The sequence below is a fragment of the Balaenoptera borealis genome (assembly GCF_965194805.1).
Source record: "Balaenoptera borealis genome assembly, chromosome: 11".
Taxonomy (NCBI): domain Eukaryota; kingdom Metazoa; phylum Chordata; class Mammalia; order Artiodactyla; family Balaenopteridae; genus Balaenoptera; species Balaenoptera borealis.
Genome location: NC_138868.1, coordinates 83,717,756 through 83,738,027, shown reverse-complemented (window position 1 = coordinate 83,738,027; position 20,272 = coordinate 83,717,756). Strand labels below are relative to the sequence as shown.

Here is a 20,272-nt window from a genome sequence, read left to right as displayed (position 1 = left end):
GGTCACAAATCAAGCCTTGGTAAATTTAAGAAAATTGAAATCGTATCAAGTATCTTTTCCGACCACAATGCTATGAGACTAGATATCAATTACAGGAAAAGATCTCCTAAAAATACAAACACATGGAGGCTACACAACACACTACTTAATAACGAAGTGATCACTGAAGAAATCAAAGGGGAAATCAAAAAATACCTAGAAACAAATGACAATGGAGACACGACGACCCAAAACCTATGGGATGCAGCAAAAGCAGTGCTAAGAGGGAAGTTTATAGCAATACAAGCCTACCTCAAGAAACAGGAAACATCTCGAATAAACAACCTAACCTTGCACCAAAAGCAATTAGAGAAAGAAGGAAAAAAAATACCCGAAAGCTAGCAGAGGGAAAGAAATCATAAAGATCAGATCAGAAATAAATGAAAAAGAAATGAAGGAGACAATAGCAAAGATCAATAAAACTAAAAGCTGCCTCTTTGAGAAGATAAACAAAATTGATAAACCATTAGCCAGACTCATCAAGAGAAAAAGGGAGAAGACTCAGATCAATAGAATTAGAAATGAAAAAGGAGAAGTAACCACTGACACTGCAGAAATACAAACGATCATGAGAGATTACTACAAGCAACACTATGCCAATAAAATGGACAACCTGGAAGAAACGGACAGATTCGTAGAAATGCACAACCTGCCAAGACTGAACCAGGAAGAAATAGAAAATATGAAGAGACCAATCACAAGCACTGAAATTGTAACTGTGATTAAAAATATTCCAACAAACAAAAGCCCAGGACCAGATGGCTTCACAGGCGAATTCTATCAAACATTTAGAGAAGAGCTAACACCTATCCTTCTCAAACTCTTCCAAAATATTTCAGAGGGAGGAACACTCCCCAACTCATTCTACGAGGCCACCATCACCCTGATACCAAAACCAGGCAAGGATGTCACAAAGAAAGAAAACTACAGGCCAATATCACTGATGAACATAGATGCAAAAATCCTCAACAAAATACTAAAAAACAGAATCCAACAGCACATTAAAAGGATCATACACCATGATCAAGTGGGGTTTATTCCAGGAATGCAAGGATTCTTCAATATACACAAATCAATCAACGTGATACATCATATTAACAAATTGAAGGAGAAAAACAACATGATCATCTCAATAGATGCAGAGAAAGCTTTTGACAAAATTCAACACCCATTTATGATAAAAGCCCTGCAGAAAGTAGGCATAAAGGGAACTTCCTCAACATAATAAAGGCCATATATGACAAACCCACAGCCAACATTGTCCTTAATGATGAAAAACTGAAAGCATTTTCACTAAGATCAGGAACAAGACAAGGTTGCCCACTCTCACCACTATTATTCAACATAGTTTTGGAAGTGTTAGCCACAGCAATCAGAGAAGAAAAAGAAATAAAAGGAATCCAAATCGGAAAAGAAGAAGTAAAGCTGTCACTGTTTGCAGATGACATGATACTATACATAGAGAATCCTAAAGATGCTACCAGAAAACTCCTAGAGCTAATCAATGAATTTGGTAAAGTAGCAGGATACAAAATTAATGCACAGAAATCTCTTGCATTTCTATACACTAATGATGAAAAATCTGAAAGTTAAATTAAGAAAACACTCCCATTTACCATTGCAACAAAAAGAATAAAATATCTAGGAATAAACCTACCTAAGGAGACAGAAGACCTGTATGCAGAAAATTATAAGACACTGATGAAAGAAATTAAAGATGACACAAATAGATGGAGAGATATACCATGTTCTTGAATTGGAAGAATCAACATTGTGAAAATGAGTCTACTACCCAAAGCAATCTACAGATTCAATGCAATCCCTATCAAACTACCACTGGCATTTTTCACAGAACTAGAACAAAAAATTTCACAATTTGCATGGAAACACAAAAGACCCCGAATAGCCAAAGCAATCTTGAGAACGAAAAATGGAGCTGGAGGAATCAGGCTCCCTGACTTCAGACTATATTACAAAGCTACAGTAATCAAGACAGTTTGGTACTGGCACAAAAACAGAAATATAGATCAATGGAACAGGATAGAAAGCTCAGAGATAAACCCACGCACATATGGTCACCTTATCTTTGATAAAGGAGGCAAGCATATACAGTGGAGAAAAGACAGCCTCTTCAATAAGTGGTGCTGGGAAAACTGTACAGGTACATGTAAAAGTATGAAATTAGAACACTCCCTGACACCATACACAAAAATAAACTCAAAATGGATTAAAGACCTAAGTGTAAGGCCAGACACTCTCAAGCTCTTAGAGGAAATCATAGGCAGAACACTCTATGACATAAATCACAGCAAGATGCTTTTTGACCCAGCTCCTAGAGAAATGGAAATAAAAACAAAAATAAACAAATGGGACCTAATGAAACTTCAAAGCTTTTGCACAGCAAAGGAAACCATAAACAAGACCAAAAGACAACCCTCAGAATGGGAGAAATTATTTGCAAATGAAGCAACTGACAAATGATTAATCTCCAAGATTTACAAGCAGCTCATGCAGCTCAATAACAACAAAAAAACCCCAAACAACCCAACCCAAAAATGGGCAGAAAACCTAAATAGACATTTCTCCAAAGAAGATATACAGATGGCCAACAGACACATGAAAGAATGCTCAACATCATTAATCATTAGAGAAATGCAAATCAAAACTACAATGAGATATCATCTCACACCGGTCAGAATGGCCATCATCAAAAAATCTAGAAATAATAAATTCGGGAGAGGGTGTGGAGAAAAGGGAACACTCTTGCACTGTTGGTGGGAATGTAAATGGATACAGCCACTATGGAGAACAGTATGGACGTTCCTTTAAAAACCTAAAAATAGAACTACCATATGACCCAGCAATCCCACTACTGGGCATATACCCTGAGAAAACCATAATTCAAAAAGAGTCATGTACCAAAATGTTCATTGCAGCTCTATTTACAATAGCCAGGACATGGAAGCAATCTAAGTGTCCATCATCAGATGAATGGATAAAGAAGATGTGGCACATATATACAATGGAATATTACTCAGCCATAAAAAGAAATGAAATGGAGGTATTTGTAGCGAGGTGGATGGAGTTAGAGTCTGTCATACAGAATGAAGTAAGTCAGAAAGAGAAAAACAAATACAGTATGCTAACACAGATATATGGAATCTAAGGGAAAATAAAGGTCATGAAGAACCTAGTGGCAAGATGGGAATAAAGACACAGACCTACTAGAGAATGGACTTGAGGATATGGGGAGGGGGAGGGGTAAGATGTGACAGGGTGAGAGAGTGGCACAGACATATATACACTACCAAATGTAAAATAGATAGCTAGTGGGAAGCAGCCGCATAGCACAGGGAGATCAGCTCAGTGCTTTGTGACCACCTAGAGGGGTGGGATAGGGAGGGTGGGAGGGAGGGAGATGCAAGAGGGAAGAGATATGGGAACATATGTATATGTATAACTGATTCACTTTGTTATAAAGCAGAAACTAACACACCATTGTAAAGCAATTATACTCCAATAAAGATGTTTAAAAAAAAAAATGCTGAGTGCAGTGTCGAGCTGTTAGTAGGCTCTCAATAAACAGTCACTAAACTTAATACTATAACTTGGAATCAGAATTTAAAATAAACCTATGATTGGGTCTAAAAAAAAAAAAAAGAAAAAGAAATCCAGAAAAATAAACATATTTTTGAATATATTCGAGTGTACTTTATTCCAAATATCCTTTTAATTCATTTATACTTAACTTACATTCTGAACCCATGGCATTTCAGAACATTTAAGATGTAGTACTAAAAATACACACATATCACATTAATCACTTGAAAAATAGTGTTAGTAATAACTATAAAAACTAAAATAAACAAATACTTAATCCAAGGCTACAGGCAATTTAAAGATCTACTGAGAAGAGACCTTCAATATGGTGGAGGAATAAGATGTGGAGATCACCTTCCTCCCCACAGATACATTAGAAATACATCTACATGTGGAAAAACTCCTACAGAACACCTACTGAATGCTGGCAGAAGACCTCAGACTTCCCACAGGCAAGAAACTCCCCCATGTAACTGAGTAGGACAAAACAAAAAAGAAAAAACAGAGACAAAAGAATAGGGACAGGACCTGCACCTCTGGGAGGGAGCTGTGAAGGAGGAAAACTTTCCACACACTAGGAAGCACCTTCACTGTCGGAGACGGGGGGTGGCGGGGTGGAACTTCAGAGCCACGGAGGAGAGCGCAGCAACAGGGGTGCAGAGGGCAAAGCAGAGAGAGTCCCACACAGAGGATCAGTGCCAACCAGCACTCAGCAGCCTGAGAGGCTTGTCTGTTCACCCACCAGGGCAGGTGGGGTCTGGGAGCTGAGGATCTGGCTTCGGAGTCCAGATCCCAGGGAGAGTACTGGGGTTGGTTTCGTGAACACAGCCTGAAGAGGGCTAGTGCACCACAGCTGGTTTCACAGGGAGCCTGGGAAAATGTCTGGAACTGCCTAAGAGGCAAGAAAATATTGTTTCGGGGTGCGCAAGGAGAGGGGATTCAGAGCACCGCCTAAGCAAGCTCCAGAGACGGGCGTGAGCCACACCTATCAGAGCAGACACCAGAGATATGCATAAAATGCTAAGGCTGCTGCAGCAGCCACCAAGAAGTCTGTGTGCAAGTACAGGTCACTATCCACACCTCCCCTCCTGGAGCCTGTTCAGCTCACCACTGCCGGGGTTCCGTGATCCAGGGACAACTTCCCCAGGAGAACACATGGCAAGCCTCAGGCTGTTGCAATGTCACGCCGGCCTCTGCTGCCGCAGACTGGCTCCGCATTCTGTACCCCTCCCTCCCCCAGCCTGAGTGAGCCAGAGCCCCCAATCAGCTGCTTCTTTAACCCCATCCTGTCTGAGCAAAGAACAGACACCCTCTGGTGACCTACATGCAGAGGCAGGGCCAAATCCAAAGCTGAACCCCAGGAGCTGTGCAAACAAAGAAGAGAAAAGGAAATTTCACCCAACAGCCTCAGGAGTAGCGGATTAAATCTCCACAATCAACTTGATGTACCCTGCATCTCTGGAATACCTGAATAGACACCGAATCATCCCAAAATTGAAGCGGTGGACTTTGGGAGCAACTGCAGACTTGGGGTTCGCTTTCTGCATCTAATTTGTTTCTGGTCTTATGTTTATCTTAGTTTAGTATTTAGAGTTTATTATCACTGGTAGATTTGCTTATTGATTTGGTTGCTCTCTTCCTCTTTTTTTTTTAATATATATATATATTTCCTTTTTCTCTTTTTGTGAGTGTGTATGTGTATGGTTCTGTGTGTGATTTTGTCTGTAGAGCTTTGCTTTTACCATTTGTCCTAGGGTTCTGTCTGTCCCTATTTTTTTTTTTTTTTTGTACAGTTTTTAGCATTTGTTATAATTAGTGGATTTGTTTTTTGGTTTGGTTGCTCTCTTCTTTCTTTCTTTTTTTATTATTACTTTTTAATTTTTTTATTTTTAATAATTTTTTAAAAATTTATTTTGATAACGTTATTTTATATTTTTCCTTCTTTCTTTCTTTTTTTCTCCCTTTTCTTCTGAGCCATATAGCTGACAGTGTCTTTGTGCTCCGGCTGGGTGTCAGGCCTGTGCCTCTGAGGTGGGAGAGCCGAATTCAAGACACTGGTCCACCAGAGACCTCCCAGCTCCACGTAATATCAAACAGCGAAAGCTCTCCCAGAGATCTCCATCTCAATGTTAAGACACAGTTCCACTCAATGACCAGCAAGCTACAGTGCTGGACACCCTATGCCGAACAAGTAGCAAGACAGGAACACAACACCACCTATTAGCAGAGAGGCTGCCTCAAATCATAATAAGGTCACAGACGCCCTACAACAAACAACCAGAAGCAGACTTGCCCACCTGAAAGACAAGATCCAGTCTCATGTACCAGAACACAGGCAGCAGTTCACTCCACCAGGAAGCCTACACAACCCACTGAACCATCCTTTCCCACTGGGAGACGACACCAAAAACAATGGGAACTATGAACCTGCAGCCTGCGAAAAGGAGAACCCATCAGAGTAAGTTAAGCAAAACAAGAAGACAGAGGAATACACAGCAGAGGAAGGAGCAAGGTAAAAACTCACCAGACTAAACAAATGAAGATGAAATAGGCAGTCTACCTGAAAAAGAATTCAGAGTAATGATAGAAAAGATGATCCAATATCTTGGAAATAGAATGGAGAAGATACAAAAAATGTTTAACAAGGACCTAGAAGAACTAAAGAGCAAACAAACAATGAACAAAACAATAAATGAAATTAAAAATTTTCTAGAAGGAATCAATAGCAGAATAACTGAGGCTGAAGAAGGGATAAGTGACCTGGAAGATAAAATAGTGGAAATAACTATTGCAGAGCAGAATAAAGAAAAAAGAATGAAAAGAATTGAGGACAACAATTGTCTCAGAGACCTCTGGGACAAAATTAAATGCACCAACATTCGAATTATACGGGTGCCAGAAGAAGAGAAAAAGAAAGGGACTGAGAAAATATTTGAAGAGATTATAGTTGAAAACTTCCCTAATATGGGTAAGGAAATAGTCAGTCAAGTTCAGGAAGCAAAGAGAGTCACATACAGGATAAATCCAAGGAGAAAAAGCCAAGGCACATATTAATCAAACTAAAAAAATTAAATACAAAGAAAAAATATTACAAGCAGCAAGTGCAAAACAACAAATAACATAAAAGGGAATCCCCATAAAGGTAACAGCTGATCTTTCAGCAGAAACGCTTCAAGCCAGAGGGAGTGGCAAGACATATTTAAAGTGATGAAAGGGAAAAACCTACAACCAAGATCACTCTATCCAGCAAGGATCTCATTCAGGTTTGACAGAGAAATTAGAACCTTTACAGACCAGCAAAAGCTAAGAGAATTTAGTACCACCAAACCAGCTCTACAACAAATGCTAAAGGAACTTCTCTAGGCAGTACACACAAAAGAAGGAAAAGACCTACAATAACAAACCCAAAACAATTAAGAAAATGGTAATAGGAACATATATATCGATAACTACCTTAAATGTAAATGGATTAAAAGCTCCAACCAAAAGACGTAGCCTGGCTGAATGGATACAAAAACAAGACCCATATATATGCTGTTTACAAGAGACCCACTTCAGACTTAGGGACACATACAGACTGAAAGTGAGGGGATGGAAAAAGATATTCCATGCAAATGGAAATCAAAAGAAAGCTGGAGTAGCAATACTCATATCAGATAAAATAGACTTTAAAATAAAGAATGTTACAAGAGACAAGGAAGGACACCACAAAATGAGCATGGGATTAATCCAAGAAGAAGATATAACAGTTATAAATATATATGCACCCACCATAGGAGTACCTCAATACATAAGGCAAATGCTAACAGCTATAAAAGAGAAAATTGACAGTAACACAATAATAGTGGGTGACTTTAACACCTCACTTACACCAATGGACAGATCACCCACACAGAAAATTAATAAGGAAATACAAGCTTTAAATGACAAAATAGACCAGTTAGATTTAATTGATATTTATAGGTCATTCCATCTGAAAACAGCAGATTACATTTTCTCCTCAAGTGCACATGGAACATTCTCCAGGATAGATCATATCTTAAGTCACAAATCAAGCCTTGATAAATTTAAGAAAATTGAAGTCATACCAAGTATCTTTCCCGATACAACACTATGAGACTAGATATCAATTACAGGAAGAAATCTGTAAAAAATAAAAATACATGGAGGTTAAACAATACGCTACTAAATAACCAAGTGATAACTGAAAAAAACAAAGAGGGAATCAAAAAATACCTAGAAACAAATGACAGTGAAAACACGATGACCCAAAACCTATGGGATGCAGCAAAAGCAGTTCTAAGAGGGAAATTTACAGCAATATAATCCTACCTCAAGAAACAAGAAACATCTCAAATAAACAACCTAACCTTACACCTAAAGCAATTAGAGAAAGAAGAACAAAACAAACCCCAAAGTTAGCAGAAGGAAAGAAATCATAAAGAACAGATTAGAAATAAATGAAAAAGAAATGAAGGAAACGATAGTAAAGATCAATAAAACTAAAAGCTGCCTCTTTGAGAAGATAAACAAAATTGATAAACCGTTAACCAGACTCATCAAGAAAAAAAGGGAGAAGACTCAAATCCATAGAATTAGAAATGAGAAAGGAGAAGTAACAACTGACACTGCAGGAATATAAAGGATCATGAGCGATTACTACAAGCAACTATATGCCAATAAAATGGACAACCTGGAAGAAATGGACAAATCTTAGAAAAGCACAATCTTCTGAGATTGAACCAGGAAGAAATAGAAAATATAAACAGACCAATCACAAGCACTGAAATTGAGACTGTGATTAAAAATCTTCCAACAAACAAAAGCCCAGGATCAGATGGCTTCACAGGTAAATTCTATCAAACATTTAGAGGAGCCAACACCTATCCTTCTCAAACTCTTCCAAAATATTGCAGAGGGAGGAACACTCCCAAACTCATTCTACAAGGCCACCATCACCCTGATACCAAAACCAGACAAAGATGTCACAAAGAAAGAAAACTACGGGCCAATATCACTGATGAACATAGATGCAAAAATCCTCAACAAAATACTAACAAACAGAATCCAACAGCTCATGAAAAGGATCATACATCATGATCAAGTGGGGTTTATCTCAGGAATGCAAGGATTCTTCAATATATGCAAATCAATCAATGTGATATACCATATTAACAAATTGAAGGAGAGAAACCATATGATCATCTCAATAGATGCAGAGAAAGCTTTTGACAAAATTCAACACCCATTTATGATAAAAGCCCTGCAGAAAGTAGGCATAAAGGGAACTTCCTCAACATAATAAAGGCCATATATGACAAACCCACAGCCAACATTGTTCTCAGTGGTGAAAAACTGAAACCATTTCCTCTAAGATCAGGAACAAGACAAGTTTGTCCACTCTCACCATTATTTTTCAACATAGTTTTGGAAATTTTAGCCACAGCAATCAGAGAACAAAAAGAAATAAAATAAATTCAAATCGGAAAAGAAGAAGTAAAACTGTCACTGTTTGCAGATGACATGATACTATACATAGAGAATCCTAAAGATGCTACCAGAAAACTACTAGTAATAATAATTAATTAATAATGATTAATGCACAGAAATCTCTTGCATTCCTATACACTAATGATGAAAAATCTGAAAGAGAGATTAAGGAAATACTCCCATTTACCACTGCAACAGAAAGAATAAAATACCTAGGAATAAACCTACCTAGGGAGACAAAAGACCTTTATGCAGAAAAGTATGTGACACTGATGAAAGAAATTTAAGATGATGCAAACAGATTGAGAGATAGACCATGTTCTTGGACTGGAAGAATCAACATTGTGAAAGTGACTATACTACCCAAAGCAATCTACAGATTCAATGCAATCCCTATCAAAGTACCAATGGCATTTTTCACAGAACTAGAACATAAAATTTCACAATTTGTATGGAAACACAAAAGACCCTGAATAACAAAAGCAATCTTGAGAAAGAAGAATAGAGCTGGAAGTATCATGCTCCTGGACTTCAGACTATACTACAAAACTACAGTAATCAAGACAGTATGGTAATGTCACAGAAACAGAAATATAGATCAATGGAACAGGATAGAAAGCCCAGAGATAAACCCATGCACATATGGTCACCTTATCTTTGATAAAGGAGGCAAGAATATACAATGGAGAAAAGACAGCCTCTTCAATAAGTGGTGCTGAGAAAACTGGATAGCTACATGTAAAAGAATGAAATTAGAACACTCCTTAACACCATACACAAAAAGAAACTCAAAATGGATTAAAGACCTAAATGTAAGGCCAGACAGTATAAAACTCTTAGAGGAATACATAGGCAGAACACTCTATGACATAAATTACAGAAAGATCCTTTTTGACCCATTTCCTAGAGTAATGGAAATAAAAATAAAAATAAACAGATGAGGCCTAATGAAACTTAAAAGCTTTTGCACAGCAAAGGAAACCACAAACAAGATGAAAAGACAACCCTCAGAATGGGAGAAAATATTTGCAAACGAAGCAACTGACAAAGGATCAATCTCCAAAATTTACAAGCAGCTCATGCAGCTCAATATGAAAAAAACAAACAACTCAATCCAAAAATGGGCAGAAGACCTAAATAGACATTTCTCCAAATAAGATATACAGATTGCCAACAAACATATGAAAGGATGCTCAACATCACTAATCATTAGAGAAATGCAAATCAAAACTACAATGAGGTATCACATCACACTGGTCAGAATGGCCATCATCAAAAAATCTACAAACAATAAATGGTGAAGAAGGTGTGGTGAAAAGGGAACCCTCTTGCACTATTGGTGGGACTGTAAATTGACACAGCCACTGTGGAGAACAGTATGGAATTTCCTCTAAAAACTAAAAATAGAACTACCATACAACCCAGCAATCCCACTACTGGGCATATACCCTGAGAAAACCATAATTCAAAAAGAGTGAAGTACCACAATGTGTATTGCAGCACTATTTACAACAGTCAGGACATGTAAGCAACCTAAGTGTCCATCAACAGATGAATGGGTAAAGAAGATGTGGCACTTATATACAATGGAATATTACTAAGACATAAAAAGAAACGAAATTGAGTTATTTGTGGTGAGGTGGATGGACCTAGACTCTGTCATACAGAGTGAAGTAAGTCAGAAAGAGAATAACAAATACTGTATGCTAACACATATATATGGAATCTAAAAAAAAAAAAAAAAGGTTTGGAAGAACCTAGGGGCAGGACAGGAATAAAGATGCAGACATAGAGAATGGACTTGAGGACACGGGGAGGGGGAAGGGTAAGCTGGGACAAAGTGAGAGAGTGGCATGGACATATATACATGACCAAATGTAAATTAGATAGCTAGTGGGAAGCAGCTGCATAGCACAGGGAGATCAGCTCGGTGCTTTGTGACCACCTAGAACGGTGGGATAGGGAGGATGGGAGGGAGACACAAGAAGGAGGAGATATGGGGATATATGTATATGTATAGCTGATTCACTTTGTTATAAAGCAGAAACTATCACACTATTGGAAAGCAATTATACCCCAATAAAGATGTTAAAAAAAGTAAATAAATAAAGGCCTACTGAGGTAGTTAGTAGATTAGTAGATTAATAGTGTTTGCAAATGTTTGAGGTTCTTCCTCATTCTTGGCCCAAGGTAGGCTTGTACTTCTTGCACCCTTTTTGGTTAGCTAGGTCTATGTGACTCTTTCTGACAAGTGAGTTGTAAACAGATGTGATGAGTGCCAGAGCATTTAATTGCCAATTAGAAACCTCCCCACAGCTCTTTGCCCTTTGTAGCATTCAAGATAGTAGCTGCTATGTCAGCTTGGATCCCTGAGTGATTATAATAAACAGAGTGCCCCTACTAATCTGGTGTTTGTGAGTGAGAAATACTCTTTTGATGTTTTAAGCCACTGAGACTTGGAGTTGTTTATTACTGTGGCATAACCAACTTATCCTGGCTAAGCATCTACATATCATACAAACATCAGTATTCCATCCAGTATCCTATTTAGAAATGTCTCAGAAATGAAAATGGTTCAATATAATAAAATGGCAATTGTAATATGTATTTATTCACAGATAGATTATTTTGTTTTCTTGAATACTCCATTGAAAAATGACTGTGAAATAAATTGAACGTAAATAAAACTGTGAGTTACCTGTTTGAGCGTCCTCTCCATGTCAATCCCCTGGCCCCATGGAGCAGCAGGATTTGCCAGACAATCCCCAGCATTTCCTCTCCTGGAAATATCAATTTTCTGTCTCCTAAGACTTCGGAATGTTTCAGCCATCACAAGGACTCCATCATAAGTCAGAGCAGATGTATACTAACAAAATGAAAGTAATTATAATGGTAAATGTTAAATTCTTATCAATCACCAGAATTGGGGACGAATCTGGGGCTTCTGTGTGTTTATGACATAAAGTACCATGCTGCCAGAAGGGCAGTTAAATTACTGATAATGAATTGCCTCTAGTTTCAGAAATTTCTATTATTGCTTTATTACAAAGACTGTATATCAATTCTTAACACTGTGATTTTAAAAGGAGAAAACACACTCTGAAAAATAGAAATTCTAATGCACAATTTTCCATCAGCTGGGAGAAGCAAGGCCTCTAGGTGTCGTCTTTTTGTTGTGTTCAAGTGAAACAGCTAAAGTATAAAAAAAAAAAAAGGATGAATGCCGTATTTCCAAAATCCATCTTGTAATCTCTTGCTGTGTTTGAACTCCAGGAGGGCTCGAATGTCTCACTCTTTCCTCCTCCAAATGCCCATCAGGGGTCCCTTAAATTTAATATATGTTTATTGACTTGGAGTGTATAACTCTGTCCAGTTTCTCAGAAGAATGAGTGGGAATGTTTACTGTTACTCAGATATAGAATGCCAGAAATAACATCTATTTATTTAACAAGTGTGTATACACATGGCTAAATAAGCACAAGTATTGTTATGTCCATGCCTGTTGAGTGTGCTCAGGAAGGTTAAGTCATTTCTCTAAGTTTCTATCGTAACTTAGGATAAAGTGGAGAAATGAAGTATAGATCATCTGCTTTCTGATGATCGTCCCATGCCTCTCTTTGAGAAAAGACAAAACCCTCAGGAAAAGATTATTAAGGTTAGGAGAGGAAATGAGGAAAAACTGAGAAGAAAATGTGATTTGTTTAAGCTGAAAATAAAAAGAACAGGGAACAGTTTTAAAGTTTGATTAGAAAATTCCTAAACATATGAAACATATGGAACAATTTTCTTTAAGTGTGGCAGAACATGAACTGCTAATCATAACAAAAAACTACATTATCTCTTTCAGGAATTCCATATGGGCAATTCTATATGATTAACACATTCTAAGCCTATACGAGAGGTTCTTTTGTGCTATGGAATGTGGAAAATGATCCTGATTTGCTGCTTATAAATTAATAAAAATCATTTGAAATTTAAATCATAGAAAGTAAACTTAGGCAATATATCTGCTAAGCATAGCAATCAGCACTCCTGGGAAGAGAAGGACTAAAACATGGATAAGATAAAGAATATAAATTCTAACAAAGAACCTTTCAATGGCAGAGAATCTAATTAAAGCTTCATCAGAAAGACTTATGTGTGACTTATAAATTATAAGCCTTGCTATATATTCTTCAAGGACATGACAAAATAAGCTTAATGATAAGCATACACCCTCATATTTGGAATGGGATGGTCAAAGGAAATTAAGGCACTTAACCAAGGTACTAAGCCAAAAATAGACATACCTCCTCCCCTGCCTGGAGCAACATAACTTTGAGTAGAGAAAGCCATCAAATCATCTTTCTGGATGGCAAGAAAATAAAAACAAGAAATAAAGTAGAACTTATCAAAGATATAAAGGGCAAGAGAAAAAATGCAACGCTAGCATTTTAGGATCAAGAGAGAAGAAAAGAAAACTATTGTTGCTTTTCTAATAGGGAGAAAGAAGCTGAGAGATATGACTCCAAAAAAAGCAAAAGCACTTGCTGTGTTTTAAAAAGTCCATTCATTTTTATGAAACAAGTGAACTAGAAAAGAGAACAGATATCGTATAGAGTGGAGCAGAGAAAAGCAGACATTCAACCAGAGTGGCAAAAGCTTTTGACGGGTCATAGAGCTGATAGATGGAAAGAAGCAGTAGTTTAAACTGGTTTTACCTTTTTAAAGGATTTCATTCTTTTCCATGTGTCTTATTGTGCTAAAGTCCAAGAAATCATATTTATGGGCACACATTTCTAGATGGTATCTAGAAATTCTTATTAAACATACTCTTCATTTTGGAGGAGAGTAAAACTAAGTCTTGACCAAGAGCTATTCACTGCTTTAACCAGTGATTAGAATGGTGGGATGAATTCTGTTTATCAACATTTGTATACAAAAAGATAGAGTTTGGCAGAATCACAGCGCAGTGGCAAGAATTTAGGTTTTGAGAACTAGGTGAATTCTAATTCTGCTACTCATAGTTTTATGGGAATATGTTGTACATTTTTCAGCTATGAAGCAGAACAAAATCAAACAAAATAATGACTATCTTTTGTGGTACTTGTGAGGATTAAATTTCATATCATATCTCAGAGCTAGATACTGGCTAGGAATGGTGAAGACTACAAAGATGGCCCAAAAGATGGCTGTCTAGTGTTCCTCAGTGCAAGAAAACTGTGATGTGTCTTATGGAAAAAATACATGTTAGATAAGGTTTGTTCTGGCTTGAGTTATACTGCTATTGGCCATGAATTCAATGTTAATTTATCGACAATGTCTTAAATAAGATGTCTTTAAACAGAAACACACATAAAACAAAATGTTATGTGTTGATTGGTTGATAAAAATGTTGTGACCTAACCTTGTAATTTCCCCTAGGAGTTAGTGTTCAGTATTCACTCATTCAGTGTTCATGGCAACCTTATAGAATGGAACTACCATGAACAATGAGAACTGGCTATATCTATTTATTAAAAGGCCACTGGGTGCCTAATATTATGCTAAGAAAACTGTGAAAGATGATAAAATTATATGTATTTATATATAAAACAAAGTGCCCAAAGCTTTGACATAGATAAGTCTGGGGTTGGAGATGATCAAATAGTAAACATTGTGGTAGGCTAAAGGCAAGATAGGGAAGGACAAACCACACCAGTGTGTCCAGACAGGAGGACCACAGTGGACACATATTATTACATATTATCACTGAAATGAAAAAAGTCACAAGGAGCTGCAAAACGCTGCCAAGAAGTTTGAAGCCCATTCTAGATACTAAAACTGTAAGGGTAACAAGAACTTGAAGAGATGGTTTACAGAAAAAATACTGAGATAAAAAATGGCTGAGAAAAAGATGTGAGGAAGGAAGAAATACAAATAGAGAAGAGAAGGGCAAGGGAGTCTCTACATACACTGATGACAGAATGAGGGGAATATGCTGTAAAGCAAACTGTCCCAATGAGTTTAGAAGGAAGCTTTACACTTTTTTCCTTGTGTATTAATACTTGATATAATTGAGCTTTGGGGATGATTTTTCTCTGAACCAGCTTGAAGGCAAAAAGACTAAAAGACTTCTCAAGTTTCTTTTAATCCTGAAGGTGGTTTACATCTTGAAAATTTTTTGGCTTTTTAATATGCTTTCATATGTATTATCTAAGCATGAGAAGTGGTGTAATATAGTGGACAATGCACTTGTCTAAGACTTAGGGAACCCATGACTTGGTCCTGGGCATTCCACAAACCTGGTCCTTGACTCAGGGACAGCCAATTAACATACCATTTAATATCTTGCATTTATTAATCTGTAAAATCAGAGGGTTGGACTACGGTGCTTGGGCATATTGGATACTCAATAAATGCTTTCTTTTGAAATTCCATGCTTCTATAGAGTAGTGAAATTGTTATGACTAGCCAAATTCCTATATTACAGAGAAGAAATTGACATGGATAGTAGGGAAAGTTTTATAATTAGGAAATGGAAGAACCGACTTGCTCTACCCCTAGATCATAGTTTTCTAGGCTTGAATTTCCAAATTATATTTGAAAACTTTTTACTAGAATACACAGTGAGAGATTAGTAAAAGTTGTTGAAATGATGATTCCTTTTTATGTAAGCATTAAAAACCATGTACGAGTTGGAGTTTAAGAAACATTATGCCATTATTTACACGATATCTAAGGAAGTCATCTATCTTTTCAGGAGAGAAAAAATGTGCTTATGATCAGAAATTTACCAGCTTCCTTTGTAGATACCAATAACATACTTCTGCAATGTCTGTCACATAAAATTAAACAATCATCTGACATTTTACTGTTAACTTGAAAGAGAAATTTTGCAGAAGCTTATACATTTTACATTTCTACCAATTTCCCAATTTCCTTAATCACTGTAAATCACTTTGCAAATATATTTTTATCTGGGTGGAATAGCTACCAGTGGTTGTTCACATTTGAAATATTTAGCTAACAAAATGTTTTTAAAAAGCATACAATTTCTTCATGGAAATTCATATGCAAAGTAATAATAAAATAATATAGCATAACAATAAATTAATAAAATAATATAGCATATAGAATAATGTAATATATATAATATAATATATAATATAATATAGTAAACTACTTGAACTAATGTCTAACAACTCCTCTCTTAAATATAGAAATTTATATGCAAAGTAATAATAAAATAATATAGCATAACAATAAAATAATAAAATAATATATCATATAGCATAATATAATATATATAATATATAATATAATATAGTAAACTACTTGAACTAATGTCTAACAACTCCTCTCTTAAATATAGAAATTTAGAAATTATTAAGGGCTGTGTGACAAATAGTGACAAAATATTTCTGCCCTATGCCACACTGTGTCTGGCAAAATATTACTAGAAAAACTGCATAATGAGCTTTCTACCTTAAATTTTAAAAAATACTAAAAATTCTAAAAATAGATAAGATAAAAACAAACAAATACCTTTGGAGGTGTCTCAGATCCTGGATATTCTCTCTGATCTAGTTTCTTCCAGCGATCCATTAATTTGGTTACCATAGGTGTATTAAAATCTACTAACTGGAATCCTGTAACATTGGCTCCACCATGTATAAATCTCTCAAGAGAAATATCCTTGAATCCCTATAAAAATCAATATGACAGTTTGTTTAGTTTATTATTATACATTTTGTCTCTTCAATGGTAACATAAATTGGTAACCAATATGATTTCTAATAAAATGACGGCTAGAAACAGATGGAAGATCCAATTTAGCTGTTAAATTCTCTCATTCAAAATTTAATACATGATACCACATCAACAAAAGAAAAGGCAAAGATCACATGATCATCTCAATAGATACAGAGAAAGCATTTGACAAAATTCACCATCCACTCATGATAAAAATTCTCACCAAAGTGGGTATAGAGGATACATATATCAACATAATAAAAGCTATTTATGACCAACCCACAGCCAACATAATACTCAATGGTGAAAAGCTGAAAGCCTTCTTGCTAAAATCTGGAGCAAGATAAGGATACCCACTCTCACCACTTCTACTTAACATAGTATTGGAAGTCCTAGCCACAGTGATCAGAGAAGAAAAAGAAATAAAATGTATCCAAATTGGTAGGGAAGAGGTAAAATTGTCATTATATGCAGATGACATGATACTATATACAGAAAATCCTAAAAACTCCACATAAAAACTACTAGAACTGATAAAAGGATTCAGCAAGGTAGAAGGATGCAAGATTAACATACAGAAATCTGTTGCATTTCTTTACACTAACAATACATATCCGAAAGAGAAAGTGTAAAAAATAAACTTTCAAAATCACATCAAAAAATAATTAAAATACCTAGGCATAAACTTGACCTCAGAGGTGAAAGACTTATATCCTAAGAACTATAAAACAATGATAAAGGAAATTGAAGATGATTCAAAGAAATGGAAAGATATCCCATGCTCTTGGATTGGAAGAATTAACATTGTTAAAATGACCATACTATCTAAAGCATATACAGAGTTAATGTGATCCTTATCAAATTACCCATGCCATTTTTCATAGAACTAGAATGAATAATCCTAAAATTTATACGGAACCACAAAAGACCCAGAATTGAAAACCAATCTTGAAGAAAAAGAACAATGGTGGAGGCATAACCCTCCCAGATTTCAGACAGTACTACAAAGCTACAGTAATGAAAACAGCATGGTCTTGGCACAAAAAACAGACATATGGATCAGTGGAACGTAACAGAGAGCCCAGAAATAAACCCACACACCTACAGTCAGTTAATCTTTGACAAAAGAGGCAAGAATATACAATGGAGAAAAGACAGTCTCTTCAGCAAGTAGTTTTGGAAAAGCTGGACAACTGCATATAAATCAATGAAGTTAGTATATCCCCTCACACCATACACAAAAATAAATTCAGAATGGCTTAAAGACTTAAATATGAGAAATGGTCCCATAAAACTCCTAGAAGAGAACATAGGCAAAACAATCTCTGACATAAATTGAACAATGTTTCATAGGTCAGTCTCCCAAGTCAAAGTAAATAAAGGCAAAAATAAACAAATGGACCTAATCAAACTTAAAAGCTTTTGCACAGCAAAGGAAATCTTAAATAAGATGAAAAGACAACCTACAGAATGGGAGAAAACATTTGCAGATGATGCAACCAACAAGGACTTAATTTCCAAAATAAACAAACAGCTCATACAGCTTAATAGCAAAAAAACCACAAACAACCCAATCAAAAAATGGGCAGAAGACCTAAACAGACATAATAGACATGTTTCCAAAGAAGACATACAGATGGCCAAAAGGCACATGAAAAAATGCTCAACATTGCTAATTATTAGAGAAATGCAAATCAAAATCACAATGAGGTATCACCTCACACAAATCAGAATGGCCATCTTCAAAAAGTCTACAAATAATAAATGCTGGAAAGGGTGTGGAGAAAAGGGAACCCTCTTACACTGTTGGTGGGAATGTAAATTGGTGTAGCCACTATGGAGAACAGTATGGAGGTTCCTTAAAAACTAAAAATAGAGTTACCGTATGATCCAGCAATTTTACTCTTGGGCATATATCTAGAGAAAATTCTAATTTGAAGACATTTGCACCCCAGTGTTCATAGTAGCACTATTTACAGTAGCCAAGACTGGAAGCAACCTAAGTGTCCATCGACAGATGAATGGATAAAGAAGATGTGGTAAATATACACTATGGAATATTACTGAACCATAAAAAGAATGAATGCATGCAGCAACATGGATAGAACTAGAGATTATCATATTAAGTGAAGTAAGTCAGATGGAGAAGGACAAATATCATATGATATCAGTTATATGTGGAATCTGAAAAAATGCTACAAATGAACTTATTTACAAAACAGACTCAACAGACATAGAAAACAAACTTATGGTTACCAAAGGGGAAGGGGTGTGAGGGATAGATTAAGAGTTTGGGATTAACAGATACACACTATTACATATAAAATAGATAAACAACAAGAGCCTACCATATAACACAGGGAACTCTATTCAATATTTTGTAATAATCTATAATGGAAAAAATCTGAAAAAAAATATATACACACACATATATATATACACATATGTGTGTGTGTATATAACTGAATCACTTTGCTCTACACCTGAAACTAACACATTACAAATCAACTATATTTCAATAAAAAATCTAATACCTGAGAAAATGATATAAATATTTCTAGTTCAGTTCAACTCAATTTAACAAGTATTTCTGAAATGTCTCTGAGTGCCTTTTATGAAGCATGGAGGAGGATACAGGAGATGAATGAAAGCATCAAAAAGTCTTCTGTTGAGGGCATAATTGCCCTCTGATGTAGATAAGCAGATATGTGTCTTATGTGAAAATGCATCTTATATCAAGGTATAATGGTACTCTGAGTCTGTGATGGGTAACATTTTTTAGGGAGGTTCAGTTTAATTACAAAGTGTTTTAAAGCAGACAGAGATGGCGACTTGAACTAGAGAGGGTGAAAGCTTTGATTACATCAGTCACTACAACCCTCGTAGTCCTGGGAAATGGCAGTGGACAAGAAGAGAGCAAATAGGCCATTCATGTGTGATAGGGAAAAATATGGAGCTCACCAGGTGGAGTGAGGAAGGTGGCAGGAAAGGGTGTCATCTCACTTGGCCCAGAAGTAGTTATCTGAGTTTTAAAAATTCTGGAAAGTTATTTATTTTCTAACTGTATCTTTCTATCATCTATCTATCTAGCTCACTATCATCTATCTTCCATATAGTTTATTTTAGACCAGGCTCTCTTTTTTCCATTAAGAATTTAAGGTACATTACAAAAATACGCACCCAATTTTGTAAACAAATAAACAATTATAGGAAGAAGGCAAAAAGTGTATTACAGAAGTGAATTCATAAAACCAAATATATTAGCTCTGAGAAAAGTAAACCACACACACACACACACACACACACACACACGAGTTTGAAGGATCTGTGCTTTCTTTCTTTTCTGTTCCCTATTAGTATTTAGGAAACTTTCTTTTGAAAATGTGAATTTGATTCAGTCATGTTGAGAAAACTAAGGGAAAGTGTTTTA

At 36.0% G+C, this 20,272-nt stretch overlaps 1 protein-coding gene across 10 annotated transcripts in view; it reads right to left on the bottom strand.

Annotated features, from left to right (window-relative positions):
- Positions 1-20,272, bottom strand: part of GRIA4 (glutamate ionotropic receptor AMPA type subunit 4) — a 551,958-nt gene that overhangs the window by 94,566 nt on the left and 437,120 nt on the right. For all 10 annotated transcript variants that reach the window (XR_014231116.1, XM_082339906.1, XM_082339902.1 and 7 more), the window contains 2 exons: positions 16,636-16,794; positions 11,828-11,995 (listed from right to left, as the gene is read on the bottom strand). Coding sequence is in view for 9 of the 10 variants with exons in the window: in XM_082339906.1 (XP_082196032.1) it covers positions 11,828-11,995; positions 16,636-16,794 (327 nt within the window). In the remaining variant the exon portion in view is untranslated. The remainder of the gene's footprint in view (positions 1-11,827; positions 11,996-16,635; positions 16,795-20,272) is intronic.